Source organism: Alexandromys fortis, unplaced genomic scaffold (assembly GCF_014885135.2).
Source record: "Alexandromys fortis isolate MF-2015 unplaced genomic scaffold, M_Fortis_MF-2015_v1.1 scaffold_335, whole genome shotgun sequence".
Classification (NCBI taxonomy): Eukaryota; Metazoa; Chordata; class Mammalia; order Rodentia; family Cricetidae; genus Alexandromys; species Alexandromys fortis.
This window is the reverse complement of record NW_026068218.1, coordinates 815,569-832,615: the sequence shown is the minus strand read 5'-3', so window position 1 is coordinate 832,615 and position 17,047 is coordinate 815,569. Positions and strand designations below refer to the sequence as shown.

Here is a 17,047-nt window from a genome sequence, read left to right as displayed (position 1 = left end):
ATGAATTATTTGAAGTACTGACTAAAGCTTTGTTTAAAAATTTACCCTGAACCATGGGAATAAATAGGCAAAGACTGTGAATTTAATTTAGGCCAGTCTGGGAGCCTTGTCTTAAATAAACAGTATTATGCATAGAGTAAAAATCATTCATAAAAATATAATGAATGCTATAATTTGACATAGCTAAAAAATCCAAAATTTTAACTAAGAAAATCAGCATAGATGTGTAAGCTTATATTTTAATTAATTTTATCCAATGCTTTTATTTATCTGCCGTTATTGAGTTTGCTATTTATGTCTTTTCATAATGTTTTTAAGTTACCACATATAAAGTATTTTCTACCAAAAAAGAGGTGCTATTACTAAGACATGACAAATACTTGAAACACTCAATATGGGGTGCTAAAATAGTTTGCAGTCGGTAGGAAATGGATACATATACACAGAGTTGTTATGACAAAATCACAAGTATGCAACCTTCTGATTGATTATTCTTTGTGTACCTCTTTTTTTCCAGGACTACAAAATCTCTGACTACTTGTGTAAATAATAGGTCAACAGCTGATTGAAGATACCTAAAAATCTGAATTGTTTCAAAATTTACTGATTGATAGGAGAATGGACACTCACATTTTTCTTCTATATAAAATTTTCTTCTCATGTCGACTTTCCTGAAGAGAATGGAAGAAGTAAATCAAACCTCATTAACTGAATTCATCCTTGATGGTTTAACAGATATTCCAGAACTTCAACTGCCCCTTTTCTTCATCTTTCTGGGAGTCTATTTGGTTACAGTTGTTGGAAATCTAGGCATGATCATCTTGATTGTGTTGAGTGCTCAGCTTCACACACCCATGTATTATTTACTCAGCAGTCTGTCCTTTATTGACTTTTGTCAATCGACTGTCATTACTCCCAAAATGCTGGTGAACTTTGTGACAGAAAGGAATGTCATCCCCTACCCAGAATGCATGGCTCAGTTCTACTTCTTCTGTGTTTTTGCTGTTGCAGAATGTTACATGTTGGCTGCAATGGCATATGACCGCTTTGTGGCTATCTCTAAACCATTACTTTACAATGTAACCATGTCTTATCAAGTCTGTTTGTGGATGATTGCTGGGGTATTTGGTATGGGATTTCTTAGTTCCACAGCTTATGCTATCTTCATGACAAGATTGCTTTTCTGTAAGGATAATATAATAAGGCATTATTTCTGTGATTATTTCCCATTACTGGAGCTCTCTTGCTCTAGTACTTTTATCAATGAAGTACTGTTATGGTCCCTTGGTTCATTTAACATTTTTTTTCCAGCTATGACCATTCTTAGTTCCTACATCTTCATCATTGTCAGCATCCTCAACATTCATTCCACTGGGGGAAGACTCAAGGCCTTCAGCACCTGCAGCTCCCACATCTTGGCTGTTGCTATTTTCTATGGTTCTTTAGCATTCATGTATCTTCAGCCACCATCAGTCAGCTCCCTGGGACAAAGTAAATTGTCATCTGTGTTTTATACCATTGTTGTGCCTATGTTAAATCCTATGATCTACAGCCTGAGAAATAAAGATGTCAAAGTTGCCCTCAAAAAATTAATATAAAAGGTAAATGTCCACGCAACAAAGAATGACTTTTATTAGGTATTCAGTATAACTTTGCAATTCATTGGAAGATATAGCCTACATATAGGATTAGTAACATTAGATGTGAGACGATTGTTAGCACATGGTATTTGGAAGAAATATACCAAAGGTAAAAGTGGATTCTCACCTTCACACCATGGCGAAGTGCTACTCCTTTGTATAATAGAGCTTATTCAATATAGCATCCTACTTCACTTGCTAAAATTTCCTAACCTGTTTTTTTTTTTGCTTGATTATTATATCGTATATGAACCAAGCTCTGCCTAAGCAAGCCAAATTTAACTTTAATAAGATGGATATACATAAATTTCTGCAATCTTTCTTTGTTGCCTCAATGATTTGTAGAAGGTCTTCTTGTTCAATTAGCAAATGACTCAAAAATACTTTGAATAATTTCATAAATGAAGCCATTTAAATAAAATAAGTTATACAATAGGAATATTGTGTAATTCTGATTATTGAAAAGTATACAGCACTATATTAGTGCATGTGTTAACTAACAGAAGACAGGTTCCCACACATATGTGTTTATACAATCTTAAACTAGAAAGGCAATGGGGAATATGTTGCGAGGTGAAGTGCATTATTTTTCAAAGAGCTGTATGACTCCTCCTCGTTTTCCTATAACTCCATAGTCATATTTCTTTATAATGTAGAGTTATGTTGTTTTGTTTTCTCTCTTACCTCTCTGAGTATCAGACTCAGTAGTTATGAAGTTATAGTCTTTCATTGTAGCATCTATTTGTGTTACTTATTAGCATGGAAGAAAGTTAAAATTGGCATTTTTTTCTGAATAAAGATAAGCCTTACTCATGAACTTATGAGCAATTTTGAATGAAAAATAGGGGTTAGACAAGAATACATGGAACTGCTAAATATTCTTGTTCTGGAAGCTCTAGGTTAGTGTTGGGGTTATTTAAAGGAAAAATTTTAAATACCATTTTATTATAAATGTGCTTGCTATGGTTTTATCCAATTGGATGTCAAAAGGTTACACACGTGGCCACAGGAAAGTCTGCTCTTTTCAGGTTTCCTCAATATTTATATCAAGAAGAATCAAAAATATTCACACCAGCAAGCAGAGTTTATAAAGAGTCTCTCACAGAGGTCCTGATTTCAATTCCCAGCAACTATATGATGGCTCACAGCCACCTATAATGAGATGTGGTACGCTCCTCTGGCATGCAGGAATATATGCATGTAGAATACTGTTTACATAATAAATAAATGTTTAAAAATAGAAAATTAATTTAAAAAATAGTGTTATGGTTTTCTATCTCTTTAAGAGACAAGCCACGCCCACTCCCACTCTGCTTCCTCCCCATCCGCTGAGGCTGGCTGATCTTCAGCTTCTGGCCTGAGCTTGCTCTTTTCCATCTTCCTCTCGGAGAGGCAGCTTTGTTTCTGCCTCTCTCCCCACTTCTCTGCTTCCCCCTTCTCTGTCTCTTTCTCCTCTTCTCACTCTCTCCCTCTCTCTGCCCCCCCTTCACCCTTCCTCCTCCATAACCCCCTGAATAAACACCCTACATATCATGTCTATCCATGTTTCTGTCTTCTACCCGCCCGCCATGTGTCTCCCTGACTGGGACCAGCCATTGCTCAGGGACCAGCGGCCGTCTCTGCCTGGGGCTCACTGCCTGCTGCCACATGGCCCACCACCACTGCTCTGAGACCAGCAGCCGTCTCTGCCTGGGAATGGCTGCTCCCAGGGCCCGCTAACCACCATTTGGAACTTATGGCATTTCTGCTGCCTACTGCCGCGGGGCAGCATAACAAATAGGATTGGAAAAAAAATTCATTTGCTAAAATTTTTGTTCATTAGCACCAGGATTGAGTTGATTCTCAAAAATCTATTATCAGTAGTAGTAGTAAGCAGCAATTGTAATCACTGCACTTAGAGGTAGAGACAGTTAGATTCCTAGAACAATCTGAACACCCAGACTAGCCTACTTAGCTACTTACAATGTAGTTAGAGACCTTGCATCAAAGAAAGTGGACACCCTAAGGAACAACACCAGAGTTTGTTTTTACCCTTCACATACTCATGCATGCACATGTGCACACAACCACATTACACGCATACAAATACACAGACAAATAAATAAAGCTTTTTTGGTATACTGGCACTTGCCTCTAATCCCACCAGTTTAGATAGATGAGGGACGAGTCCTCAAATATATAGATTACAGATTTAGACAGGATACAAAAAAGACTTATATTATTAAAAATGGTTTATTATTTTCAAATCTTTGGATATTTTTCATTAAGAGGTACCTGTCAGAATGTCTTCTGGATTCATAAGACCACTATAGTGTGGGTTCAATGTAGTGTGGAACTGAACCAACAACACTATTTAGTAGCATATGAGAAATGCAGAAATCAAATCATACTAAGATTTCAATTGATAAAACATTGCTTTTAATACAAATCGTTCTGCATATAAAATTTTAAGACTAATGTACAACTTTTGATGATATAAAAAATTAAGCACAGTCCAGTGCTCTAGTGTGGGTCTCTGTCTCTATCTCCATCCATCGCCAGATGAAGGTTCTATGGTGATATGCAAGATATTCATTAGTATGGTTATAGGATCGGGCCTTTTCAGGCTCTCTCTCCTCAGCTGCCCAAGGACCTAGTAGGGGACATCTCTTTGGACCCCTGGGATCCCCTCTAGAGTCAAGGCTCTTGCCAACCCTAAAATGCCTCCCTTAATTAAGATATATACTTCCCTGAGGGAGAACATGAGCAAGAAAGTCAAGCCCGCAAGGGGTGCACCCACCCACTGAGACGGTGGGGCTGATCTATTGGGAGATCACCAAGGCCAGCTGGACTAGGATTGAAAAAGCACGGGATAAAACCGGACTCTCTGAATATGGTGGACAATGAGGGCTGATGAGAAGCCAAGGACAATGGCACGCGGTTTTGATCCTACTTCATATTCTGGCTTTGTGGGAGCCTAAACAGTTTGGATGTTCACCTTCCTAGACCTGGATGGAGGGGGCGGGGCTTGGATTTTCCACTGGGCAGGGAACCCTGACTGCTCTTTGGACTGGAGAGGAAGGAGGAGAAAAGTGGGGGGAGGGGGCTTTGTGGGAGCCTAGCCTGTTTGGATGCTCACCTTCCTAGACCTGGATGGAGGGGGGAGGNGGGTGGGGGGGGGGGGGGGGGGGGGGGGGGGGGGGGGGGGGGGGAGGGGGGAGTGGGGGGGTGGGGGAAGGGGGAGGGAAAAGAGAGGCAGGGAGGAGGCAGAAATTTTAATAAAAAAATTTAATAAAAAAATTAAAAATATAGAACTGAAATAAAATACAGCATTTACATAGAAAAAAAAGATTAAGCAGCAGGAAAATGTAATTTGCTTCTCTTTAAAGGTTTGTTCCCTGAGAGTTGTAAACCTTTCTAGAGAATGGTTTCATGCTATTTGGAGCTGGCATATAAAAGTCCAGGGGTCACTTTAAGAACATAGGAGGCATAACTGTTTAGGTTACTGTGAAAGCTAAGACTGTTACCAACTTTAGAGCTGAAAAAGCTCTTGGGGATGTTACCCTACCATTAGACTAACTACAAAAATAGTTCTGTGCCTGAAGCCCTCATCTCTCAGCACTGATGACTACAGAATGTTGATCACAAGTTACTACATATCAACATTAGTGATTTTGCAAGTGACTAGTAAAACTTGGTGCTGAGCTTTTGAAAATAAGAAGAGTAGAATGTTCATCCCAACTTGATTAATGTCATGACTCTAGAGGAACCGATGTGAAAAGTCAGGAAAATATATATTATTAGATTCATTTATGCAATATTTCACAGAGTAGTTTTTAAATTTTATAGAATGCGTCAGCCACTTTCTCGGGTCAAGAATGCACAGAATTAGCCCATCCTCTGCATTCTGCTCTAGCTCTAGTATGAAGTTGTGCTGTTTTTAGTTTAATTTTGTAGTAGTCACTAGAAAATTAAGTCAGCTATGATGAACTGGAGAAGATTTGTGTGATTCCTTCCATTTTAAAGACATTTAAATAGAAGTAAGCTTTTACCAGAATATTGAGTGGACAAATTGGAATAGGCTGTCTTCATTTCTGACTGACCACATTTTATCACCAGGAATAAGTTTCCAATTTTATTAGATTATTATTTATGTAGGTAAATATATTAAATACCACACACAAAATAAAGGTCTTGTGTTTGTTAGAACATCCCAACTCAGATAAATTTTAAGAAAAGGAAAGAAAAAAAAAGGAAGGTGAAAATATATTTCATGAGTCATGAAGTAAACTCTTTTGTTCTTATATCTTGACCTGGAAATGTTCATTGCAAAGAGTCTTTGGTCTGCCTCATATATCTTTTTAATATAGAGCAATGGTGTCTTTTATTTTGTTCGTACCATTCTGAGTATCAGACTCAAAGCTATTTTCTTTCACTGTAGCATGTATTTGTGTCATTAGTCACTAGGGAAAAAGATAAAACTGGAAAATTGTTTTCTGATTAATGATCATGTCCCATGCATTAAATTATGGTTAATTTTGAAATAAAAAATGAGTATAGCTAGGGGACCACCAATTATTAAATGTTCTTACTTTTCTTTGCTAAATTAAGGTTTTGTATTATTTAAAGGAAGAATACCATGTATTACTCTGAATATTCTTGCTGTGGTTTTATCCAATTAAATGTTAAAAAAAAAGAATCACACAAGCCATAGGTTAGTCTGCTCTTCTGAGGTTCATTCTCAGTAGGTTACTCTATGTGTTTGTCAAGTTGTTAGCTGAAATCAACTGTGAGTGTCTATAACAAAGTGAGTACACTGCTTCTGATTTTTCTTTTAGAAAACAATATTTAAATCAACAAGAAGCCATGATTAAATCACATTATTCCACATTAAAAAATAATAATATAAAACAGTAGTTAAAAATAGGGGCAGAAAAAGTAATTCATTTGCCTGAGTACTTGCTTACAAGCAACAGGATTCAAGTTGAATCACAAATATCCTTTTTAAAAACTAGGGATGAATACTGGCAAATTCAAACACAAACTGGGAGGTAAATACTAGTATACTGCTAGGACAATATAGTCACACAGACTAGCTACTTGCCTAATTGCAGGCCAGTAAGAGACCTTGCATCCAAAAATGTGGACACTCTGAGGAACACCAAAACTGGTCCTTTGCCCTTCAAATACTCATGCATATGTATGCACATGCAACTTCTTTACATGCATAGATATACACAGACAAATCAATAAGAATTATTCATGCATTGATGATTGGTTGCTTATAATCCCACCTACTTGGGTAGATGAGGCATCAGTCCTCAAATATTCAAATTGTTGAGTTGGATATGATATAACAGCAAACCTTTGTGAAACAGAAATTGGTTTATTATTTGAAATTATCTAACTGCTTCAAATAAGATATGTCAGACTATTATCTGACTTTTAGACCAGCTCACTATAATGTATGCTGGAAATGACAACACTAGTAGCCATCAGATATGTAGAATCTTCAATTCTATAGAGATTTCATTTATCAAAATATTGGTTTTAATTTAGGTGGTATATCTAAATAGATCTTTACCACCAATGGAGGTTGTTTTTGATAACAGAAAAGGATTATCCTGTTGGGAAATGGCATTTGTTTCCCGTTCAAGGGTTTTCTTCCTGAGTATTAGAAGTCCTTGGAGACTCTGTGATCACTTTATTTGGTGTTGGCATATATAATTCTAATGTAAACCTTCAGCGTACAGGAGGCAAACTGCTCAGGTGAGCAAAAGGTAAGACTGTTGTCAACTCTAGAGCACAAGAAACTCACTCTTAGGGTTGTTAACCTGTCATTACATCAACATCAAATGTAGTTCTGAAACTAAGTACAGCGCCCTGGTACCTCAGCAGTGATGATTGCACAGTACTGAGCACAACAGTATTAGAGAGTTTGTGAGTGGGAAGTATAATTTGTGTTGACAATGTTAGAGAAAAAGAGAGTGATTCTTGAGTCTAGAGGACCCATTGTGAAAATCTGTACCCTACTGCTAACTTGGTTCATTTATTCAGTTATTTATGGAGTATTTCTTATTATTCAGTAGGGAGGGCCAGTCAGTTCAATTTATGAAGACTCTAAGGAAAGTAAATATTTCCCCCCAAAAAATTGGTGTGCTTATTGGAATAGTCTGTCTACATCACTGCTTGAATACATTTTATGTCCAGGAAAAAGTTCCTAATTTCTTTATTTCAATTAATATTAACATACTTAATTATCTTAGATGTCACACACTAATAGAAGGTCTCTCTATTTCCTTCCTTTAGCATATAATAAAGTCCAAAGACATCATCACATTATTTAAGAAAACATATATTCTGGATGATTTTTGATCTGTCATTGTACCTCATTAGGGGGACATCTATTATTATCTTTATCAGACAGATGAAATGCATCCATGTATAACAGTTTTTCCAAATTCTTGGATACATAGATATTCGTGTTATAATTATTGCTTGATGGGATAAGTAGAGGAGACCATAGTTTCTGATGGTAACCACCAAGTTATGCACAGGAGAATGAGGACTAAACTCAGCTCCTCAGCACATGCTGAATTTTCCTCATATTCTAATCACATGCCTTTGAACTGGAATGAATATGGAAAGTATTGCATACCTTATTTAAATTATTATCACAGAATAATGACTGTTTATATATAAATGATGTTCCAGAAGTTCATTTCCCTATGCATTATAGAATGATGCGTGGACTACCTTGATCTAGTAAGGATTTATGTTTTGGTGTTTTTATATGAGTTGCATTAAATCATTTATCTTGCACATGAAGAAATATTTTCACTCCATAATTTATATATATCCTAGTAAGTCATGATTAAAGGATTAAAGAAACTTTCCAAAGTTATTCTGTTGCCTTCACATGTGTGCCATGACATACACTAATGCACATGCATACCATTTAAACAAACACAATCAATAATGATAATATACTTTTCTAAAATGAAATTAAATTACATGCAAATAGTGTATGTGAATGTTACATACAGAGTCATTCAAAAAGAAAGTTTTGTACTGAACGTTACATACCTCTAGAGTTTCCAGATTATCTTACTGTTACTTTTCAAGACACACATTTTTTTAACGTTATCCTATAATTACTTTTCTGTCAATTCTTAAGTAATCCAAAGTAGATAAAGGTTGCTTAAGTACTACACTGGTGTCTTAAAAGCTATTAATTTATATGTGAAATCCTCTAATTGTATTATGAAAAACCTCTATATAACTTTGTGAACCTTCAGAGTTTGTTTGTTTTGTTTAATTTATATATCTATTTATTTATTTACCATGTTGAGGATTAAATCATTCCTACGGTGAGTTCTTCTCTTATTCAATTTTTTTTCAAGTTTTCTCAGGACTATGTAAAAGATCCAGAATAGAAGGACTTTTGTGTTTTATTAGAATTTTTATTGAATTTAGATATTTTTTGCTAACTTGTTCATAATTTATTCTATTTCTATTACTTTTTAAAATTTTATAAATCCAATTGAAATGTGTTTTAATATAAGGACACATGTTCATAAAATCAAAATACAGTGTTAATTGACATACAAAGACTAGCAAATACAAAGCTTTTGTTGATATCTTTATGTAAGAAAAGCAGGTTTCAAACTTTATATTAGCATAAAAAATCTACATCATAGCTTAGTGGGAAAAGATGTGCCTAAAGTTTTAATAATTAAAGTATAAAAATATAATCAAAATTTTTGTGTAGGCATTACAGTTCTTTGCTCAATAGGTATTATAACAGCAGCAAAAAATGTTATTGTGGACATGGAATATCTTTATAAAATAATTAAAAAATAAACAACTTAAATATTCATAAACAAAGGCAGTGTATTTATAGGCAGCAAGATCAAGAGGTTTTTAGTCTGACAAAATTGTCAGATATGAGTTTTATCTTGTGGTACAGAACATTGTTCAATATTCCTATATGTTCATGCCACTAATGTACTAATGAGAATGTCTTCCTGTCCAGATGTTATTATAGTTCACAAAGTGCACACCTGGATAAGGTTTTTGAGCATTTTTCTCCTCCAGTGGTGCCCAAGGTAACTCCTAGCACTGTGAAAGGCAGACAATAAGGATGACACTTCCAAGCCATTATCATCATGCTCCTTGACCAAGTACAGAGTACCTTCAGCAACAAGATCTTTCCATTGAGCTCTGGAAAGACAAATAGCATTGCAAAGAGCTTGTGAATTTTCCAGTAGTTGGTGGGATGTCATTGGCCAAAAACTCCTGATGGGGAAACCCATTAAACCAAGGTGGTTAATGAATCCAAGGGAACAATGTCTTTAAGACACAAAAGGACAAATGTACATATGAACTCATAGTAATTGTAGTAATATACATAAGTCTTGTGCAAGCTCAATAGAGACCAAATCTCTGCATGTAGAGGAGAGGTGGGCAGGAAGTTCTGCCTCTAACTGAGAACAGCCATTTGATTGCTCCTGAGAGAGGGAGACTAATTTTCATTAAGTAATGTCCCTTGTAAGTTAACCATACTCTTATGGAAGGTTCTATATGTAACAGTTCATGGGCATCACAAACTGGGCATTATAGGTGAAAAAAGAAAACACAAAGGGACTTGAACTGGAGAATTTCAATGAGGGGCTAAATAAGATCAAAATGCATTGTAGGGTATTCTAAAAGTACTAATTTAAAAGAAAATTTTTAATAATTACTAAAAATAGAGTTAATAAGAAAATCTCTGCTATGAAATACTTTATAATTTTAGAGTAGATTCAATAAAATGGTAAAACTACAATGCATCTCAAGATTAGAAAACTTCAGAGAAAGCACAAAATTTTTAGAGTTACTATATCTATGAAATGAAGAACAACTTACGAAGTATTTCATTGAGATATCATGATAAATTTGATTTATAATTTCTTGAGTGACATATTCAGCTGGAGTTTTATGGGATATTTTTAGCAAATGAGAATGCTAAAATGAATTACATTTGAAATACCGACAGAAGCTTTGAATTAAAATTTACCTTGAGACATGGGACTGAATAAGGAAGGCCAGTCTGGAATATAGAGGAAGTCCTTGTCTAAATAAACAATAGTATCCGCAGAGCATAAAACATTTTCAAGAAAAAAAATATAATGAAAACTATAATTTGAAATAGAAAACAAAATCCAAAATTGTAATTTGAAAAATTAGCATAGATGTGTAAGCTTAATTATTAATTGATGAAATTGACCAACTTCTAGAATGTGAAATCTGAAAAAAGAGTTTATACTTTACTGGTATAATATCAGGATTTACATGGGGTGCCAGTCTCCCAATCCCCTCGGGATCAGAAGGGCCACTAACGCAAGCAGCTACTGACTAAAGACGTCTGAGGTTGAAAAAAATAATTCAGCTCACATACATCTCCTCACCCATTTATTTTTCCTATGTTCTCCCCAAAACTTTTTTGATGTCCTCCCAATGATCTCTTTATCCCACAAAATTTTCAGTTTATATTGCTGCACAGGCATAGTTAACAATTCTTTGGCAAATAACAATGATACCATACCAAACGTTTCTTAGGGCCAACAAAACAGATAACACTGAATAAGCAGGCTCCTGTCTTACTTAGGTTTCAGAGGGTGTGTGTGTTTGATGTGCCCAAACATATATGAAAAGGTGGATAAATAGAGGAATGGCTATGATTTCTAAGAGGAGATGAAATTGGCGTTAACTAAATTTGTTCAGTTAGGTAAGCTAGATGCTTGTTATTGATAAATGTATAGAAAAGGGAAAGAAAATCATAGCAGTGCCATTGCACTCTCTGTGCACTTCTGTTTCCTTGTTCAACTTTTGTGTTGTGGTAATCATGGCCACCATCATAAAGCTGCAGGAAGAAAGCAATGACACTTGGCCCAGGACAAAACAAGGTACTGTACCCCCTGGCTCCTAGTAGAGAATTTCTTTCTTTCTTTGGAGCTGGTTTAGTGATTCAATCATTTTTCTGTATTTCTTGGGGTAAAGGCACAAACAGTTAATTTCCTATACTAAGATCTTTTGATAAACAAACATAGGCAGAGTTAAATACAAAATGTTTTTTTTTTTTTTAACAATAGAGCAAAAACTAGTAGTCAGCTGTTAGAGAATTCTTTACAACCCGGTCCTGTTTATCAGTAAAACAGACATGCTGTTTCTTCCAGTCTGTGACTGTCTTTTCAAGTTCTTATGTGGTTTATTTGCAAGATTCCTCTTCTAGTTGGATATTCTTATATAAAGGATATTTAGGGGGGCTAACTTTATGTAGATTTGAGTATGGGAACAAGGGTTTGGCTGAGTGAATGGTCACATCTAAGCCTCACAGTTTGGGAACAAATCATTCAGTTGCCAGTAAAGAATGAAGTTATGCAAAATGAATGATTTATACATGGTTGGGAAGAATCCCACTATAAAAAAAAAGGGAAACTTTTTTTCACAATGTTTTACAGAAGTAACATTGACTATTCAAAAGGCAGGTCCCCAAAGCCTTACAAGCTGGATGTTAACCTAGAGATTTCACCAGCCGTGCTCTCTTTGTGTAATGCTTGTGGGCCACAGTAATATGAGGTATGAAAAGACAATTCACTGCTTAAAATAAATAATAGACAGTGAACAATTATATCTAATGCTTAAATTTATTTGCCATTAACATGAGTTTGGATATTGAAGTATTTTTATAATATTTTAACTTGCCACATATAAAATATTTTTTAACAAAAAAGAGGTGCTTTATCTAAGACATGGCAAATACTTGAAACACCTTATAAGGGATGCTAAAATGGTAGGAAATCAGTTCCAGTTCACATAGTTCTTATCACAAAGTCACAAGTATGCAAACATGTGTTTGATTATTTCTTTGCATACTTCCTTTTTCCAGGACTGCAAAATCTCTGACTGCTCAGTTAAAAAATAGAATGACAGCTGATTGAGGATACCTAAAAGTAATTGAATTCTGCTTCAAAATTTACTTGCAATAGGAGAATGGGCGCTCAAATTTTTCTTCTATATAGAATTTTCTTCTTACATAGAGTTTCCAGAAGAGAATGGAAGAAGTAAATCAAAGTACAGTGACTGAATTCATCCTTGATGGGTTAACAGATATTCCTGAACTTCAACTGCCGCTTTTCTTCATATTTCTGGGAATCTATTTGGTTACAGTTGTGGGAAATCTAGGCATGATCATCTTGATTCTGTTTAGTTCTCAGCTTCACACACCCATGTATTATTTACTCAGCAGTCTGTCCTTTATCGACTATTGCCAGTCAACTGTCATTATTCCCAAAATGCTCATAAACTTTGTGACAGAAAGGAATGTCATCGCCTACTCAGAATGCATGGCTCAGTTCTACTTCTTCTGTGTTTTTGCTGTTGCAGAATGTCACATGTTGGCTGTAATGGCATATGACCGCTATGTGGCTATCTCTAACCCTTTGCTTTACAATGTAACCATGTCCTATCAAGTCTGTTTATGGATGGTGGCTGGCGTATATGGTATGGGATTCCTTAGTGCCACAGCTTATACTATCTTCATGATGAGATTGCTTTTCTGTAAGTCTAATTTAATAAGGTATTACTTCTGTGATTTTTTCCCATTACTGAAGCTCTCTTGCTCTAGTACTTTTATCAATGAAGTACTAGTATTGTCCCTTGGTTCATTTAACATTCTTGTACCAGCTATGACCATTCTTAGTTCTTACATCTTCATCATTGTCAGCATCCTCAACATTCATTCCACTGGGGGAAGACGCAAGGCCTTCAGCACCTGCAGCTCCCACATTTTGGCTGTTGCTCTCTTCTATGGTTCCACAGCATTCATGTATCTTCAGCCATCATCAGTCAACTACCTGGGACAAAGTAAATTGTCATCTGTGCTCTATACCATTGTTGTGCCTATGTTGAATCCCATGATCTACAGCCTGAGAAATAAAAATGTCAAATTTGCCCTAAAAAAATTAATTCAAAAGATAAGTATTCATTCAACAAGGAATGATTTTCATTAGCAATGAAGTTTAACTTCTGCAATTTGTCAAAGATGTAACCTACATTCAAGAATTAGTAAATATATTTGAGACTATTGTTAGCACATGGTTGTTAGAAAGAAATGTACCAAAAGTAGAAGTGGATTATCACCTTCATATCCTTGTATAACTGTAATTTATTCAAGACAGCATCCTGCATCACCTCCTGAAAATTCCCTAAGCTTTTTTTTTTTGGTTGGTTATATTTGCATATGTGAACCAAGCTCTGCTTAGGCAAGCCAAACATAGCTTTATTAAAATGGGTGTACATAATTTCTGCAATACTTTTTTTGCTTCAATGATTTGTAAAAGGTCCTTCTTTTCAATTAGCAAATGATTCAAAAATGCTATCCATAATTCCATAAGTGAAGCAGTTGAAATAAAAGAGGTTATGTAATATCAATATTGTAAAATTCTTATTATTAAAATGTATACAACAACCCTATATTAATGCATATGCAAGCAGAGGTCAGGCTCTACGATCATCCCACTGGTGTGGGAGATCCTTCTGTCTATGTGTTGCTTTTATTGTTTAATGTGTAAAGAAACTGGCTTGGCCTATAGCATGGGACGAGGAAGGTGGAGTTGGAGAGACAACATGGAGCTACCACTAAATATAGACGTGCTGAAATTTTGCTGTTAGGCCACAACTTCATAGTGATATACAGATTTATAGAAATGGGCTAAATTAACATGTAAGAGTTAGCCTATAAGAAGCTAGAGCTAATGAGTCAAGCAGTGATTTAATCAATACAGTTTCTGTGTGGTTATCTCAGTTCTGGGCAGCTAGTTAACCCCAACATCCCACTCACAAGGTATTTATACTAAAACTAGAAAGGCAATGGTAAACAGAAAGCGAGGCACAATGCTTTTATGGTTATCTGTGCACGGTGTCAATTGAACTCCAGACCCCAAGTCAAAGTTAGATGAAAGAACCCTTTGACAAAACAATGGAAAGGACCAGACCCCCTAATCACCATGGTTAGACGGTTTGGATGCATCTTTCCAATAGGGGAGACAGCCCCAATTCTGCTTCTGGCTAGAAACCTTTATTGCTTACCCCTTTCCTCTATACAGGAAGATGCCCAAAAGCACAAATTGACCAACAAGGAGAAAAACGACCATGGTGGTAACAGCTTGTTTTTAAAAAGGGGAGAGCCAAAAAGATAAATGCTTATGAGAACCTCTTACATTCTCTAACAACTGCAGATGGTGCAGATGGTGGTATTAGAGTTGCTGGTCATCCTGACCCTTTTGGTTCTGGCTGCTGTACCTAAGCAGGTGACCTGAGCAGTGATCAGTGCTGGCAATGAAAAGATAATGATCCATATCTGTGGACAAATGTGGAGGGAACCATTGACGGCCCTGGCTGTAACCGCCCTTTTAGGGCTGGGGGCCACTGGGGATGGTTTAGTAGCAGCACTTAACAGAGAGTGTTCGAGGAACTATGGATGCCGATAGATTCCAACCTAAATAAGGTAGAAACTTCCATTAGATATTTACAAAAGTCCCTGATTCCCTAGTGCAAGTATAGCTACAAAACAGGTGAGGACTGGATCTTTTATTTTTACAGCAAGGAGGCTTATGTCAGGCACTTGGGAAGAATGCTGTTTTTATGCTGACCACTCTGGTATAGTCACTCCAAATTTCCACGAGATCAGAAAAGGAACTGAAGAGAGAAAAAAGGATTTAAGTACTAGTTGGTATAAGCAATGGTTTGACTGGTTCCTTTGGTTAACCACGCAATTTAAACATTATTGGGACCGCTCATAATACTTACCCTGATTTGTACTTTTGGGTCCTGCATAGTCAACAGGTTAGTTAGACTCATAAGGGCTAAACCCAGTATCCAGCTCATGACTCTTAGCGCTTATTATGGTAAGCTCAGCACTAAGATTCCCCCTCTATTCTGGGTAAAACTTAAAAAAAGGTTCCAAAGGGGGTAAAGCTCATAAAGAAGTGCCTAAGCCTGAACCTCAAAAAAGAGGTAAACCTAATTTAAAAACAAAACGGGGGAAGATTGTAGGGCACATGGGCAGCTAAAATGGCGCCAAACGAAAGTCAGGCAGGTGGACCCTGAGTTGTTTACAACAAGACCCGGTTGGACACCAGAACTAGGTATGATGTCAGCACGTGAATAGCTTGTGGACAATAGAGTAAATGTAGGGTCCCTGAGTACGTGATAGGGTGACCTTTAAAATGGCTCATTTTCCATCCCCCATGGCCCCGTGGTTTTTTTGCTTTAAAATGTTTACTGTGCAAAAATAAACAAGTTACTGCCTGACTGGACTCCTTGCTGCTTCTGACTGTTTTCAGATTGGAAGTGAGGCTGGGGAAAGGGCAAGCAGCTCATCCTTATCCAGGTGTGCTAGGACCAAGCATGGGTTCACTGTAGTGTGGAACTGAACCAACAACAATGTTTAGTAGCTTGTAAGAAATGTAAAAATCAAATACTACTTAGATTTCATTTGACAAAACATTGGTTTTAATAAGATAGTTTCTGTACATAAAATTTTAACACTAATGTATAATTTTTGATGGTAGAAAAAGATTAACTAGCAGAAAAATGTCATTTGCTTGTCTTTCAAGTGTTCATTCTCTGAGAGTTGTGTATCTTTGGAGAGTATGCTATCATGCTGTTTGGAGCTGCCTATGACAGCCCAGTGTTCACTTTCAGAGTATAGGAGGCATAACTGTTGAAGTGATTGAAACTCTAGAGCTGAAGAAGCTCTTAGGAATGTTAGCCTACAATTAGATCAACTACAAAAATAGTTCTGAGACTGAGGCCCTGATCTCTCAGCACTGATGACTACAGAATGTTGATCACATGTTACAACATATCAGCATTAGTGATTTTGCAAGTAGCAAGTAAAACTTGGTGCTGAGGCTTTGAAAATAAGGAGAGAAGTGTGTTCACACCAACAATGATTAAAGTCATGAATCTAGAGGAACCACTGTGAAAACTCAGTAAAATACATCTTATTAGATTCACTTATTCAGTATTTCATGGAGTAATTTTTAAATTTTTGATAGAATGTACCAGCTACTTTCTTAATTCCTAAAGACACGGAATTAGCCTGTCCCCTGTATTATGCTCTGGCTCACAGTATAGAGTTGTGCTGCTTTGAAGTTAACTTTCTATTTGGATAGAAAGTTCAGTCAGTTATGATGAATTGGAGAAGGTTTACATGATTCCTTTCATGTTAAAAGACACTTGAAAAGAAGTAAGCCTTTACCAGAATATTGAGTGGACAAATTGGAATAGGCTGTCTTCATTTCTGACTGACCACATTTTATGCTCAGGAATAAATTTATAATTTATTTTGATTATTATGTATGTAGTTAGATAAAATAAAT

General features: G+C 36.2%; 2 protein-coding genes across 2 annotated transcripts; both read left to right on the top strand.

Annotated features, from left to right (window-relative positions):
• Positions 1-680: 680 nt before the first annotated feature.
• Positions 681-1,598, top strand: LOC126493511 (olfactory receptor 150-like). The gene has a single exon (XM_050130526.1). The coding sequence runs from the start codon at positions 681-683 to the stop codon at positions 1,596-1,598; it is 918 nt and encodes a 305-aa protein (XP_049986483.1).
• Positions 1,599-12,676: 11,078 nt separating this feature from the next.
• LOC126493523 (olfactory receptor 150-like) lies at positions 12,677-13,716 on the top strand. The gene has a single exon (XM_050130538.1). It carries the CDS (start codon positions 12,716-12,718, stop codon positions 13,670-13,672), a length of 957 nt encoding a protein of 318 aa, XP_049986495.1. The 5' UTR covers positions 12,677-12,715; the 3' UTR covers positions 13,673-13,716.
• The last annotated feature ends 3,331 nt before the right edge of the window (positions 13,717-17,047 follow it).

Excerpts from the sequence above, each read along its gene's own strand:
- LOC126493511 (XM_050130526.1), top strand. The coding sequence starts at position 681 with ATGGAAGAAGTAAATCAAACCTCATTAACTGAATTCATCCTTGATGGT.
- LOC126493523 (XM_050130538.1), top strand. The coding sequence starts at position 12,716 with ATGGAAGAAGTAAATCAAAGTACAGTGACTGAATTCATCCTTGATGGG.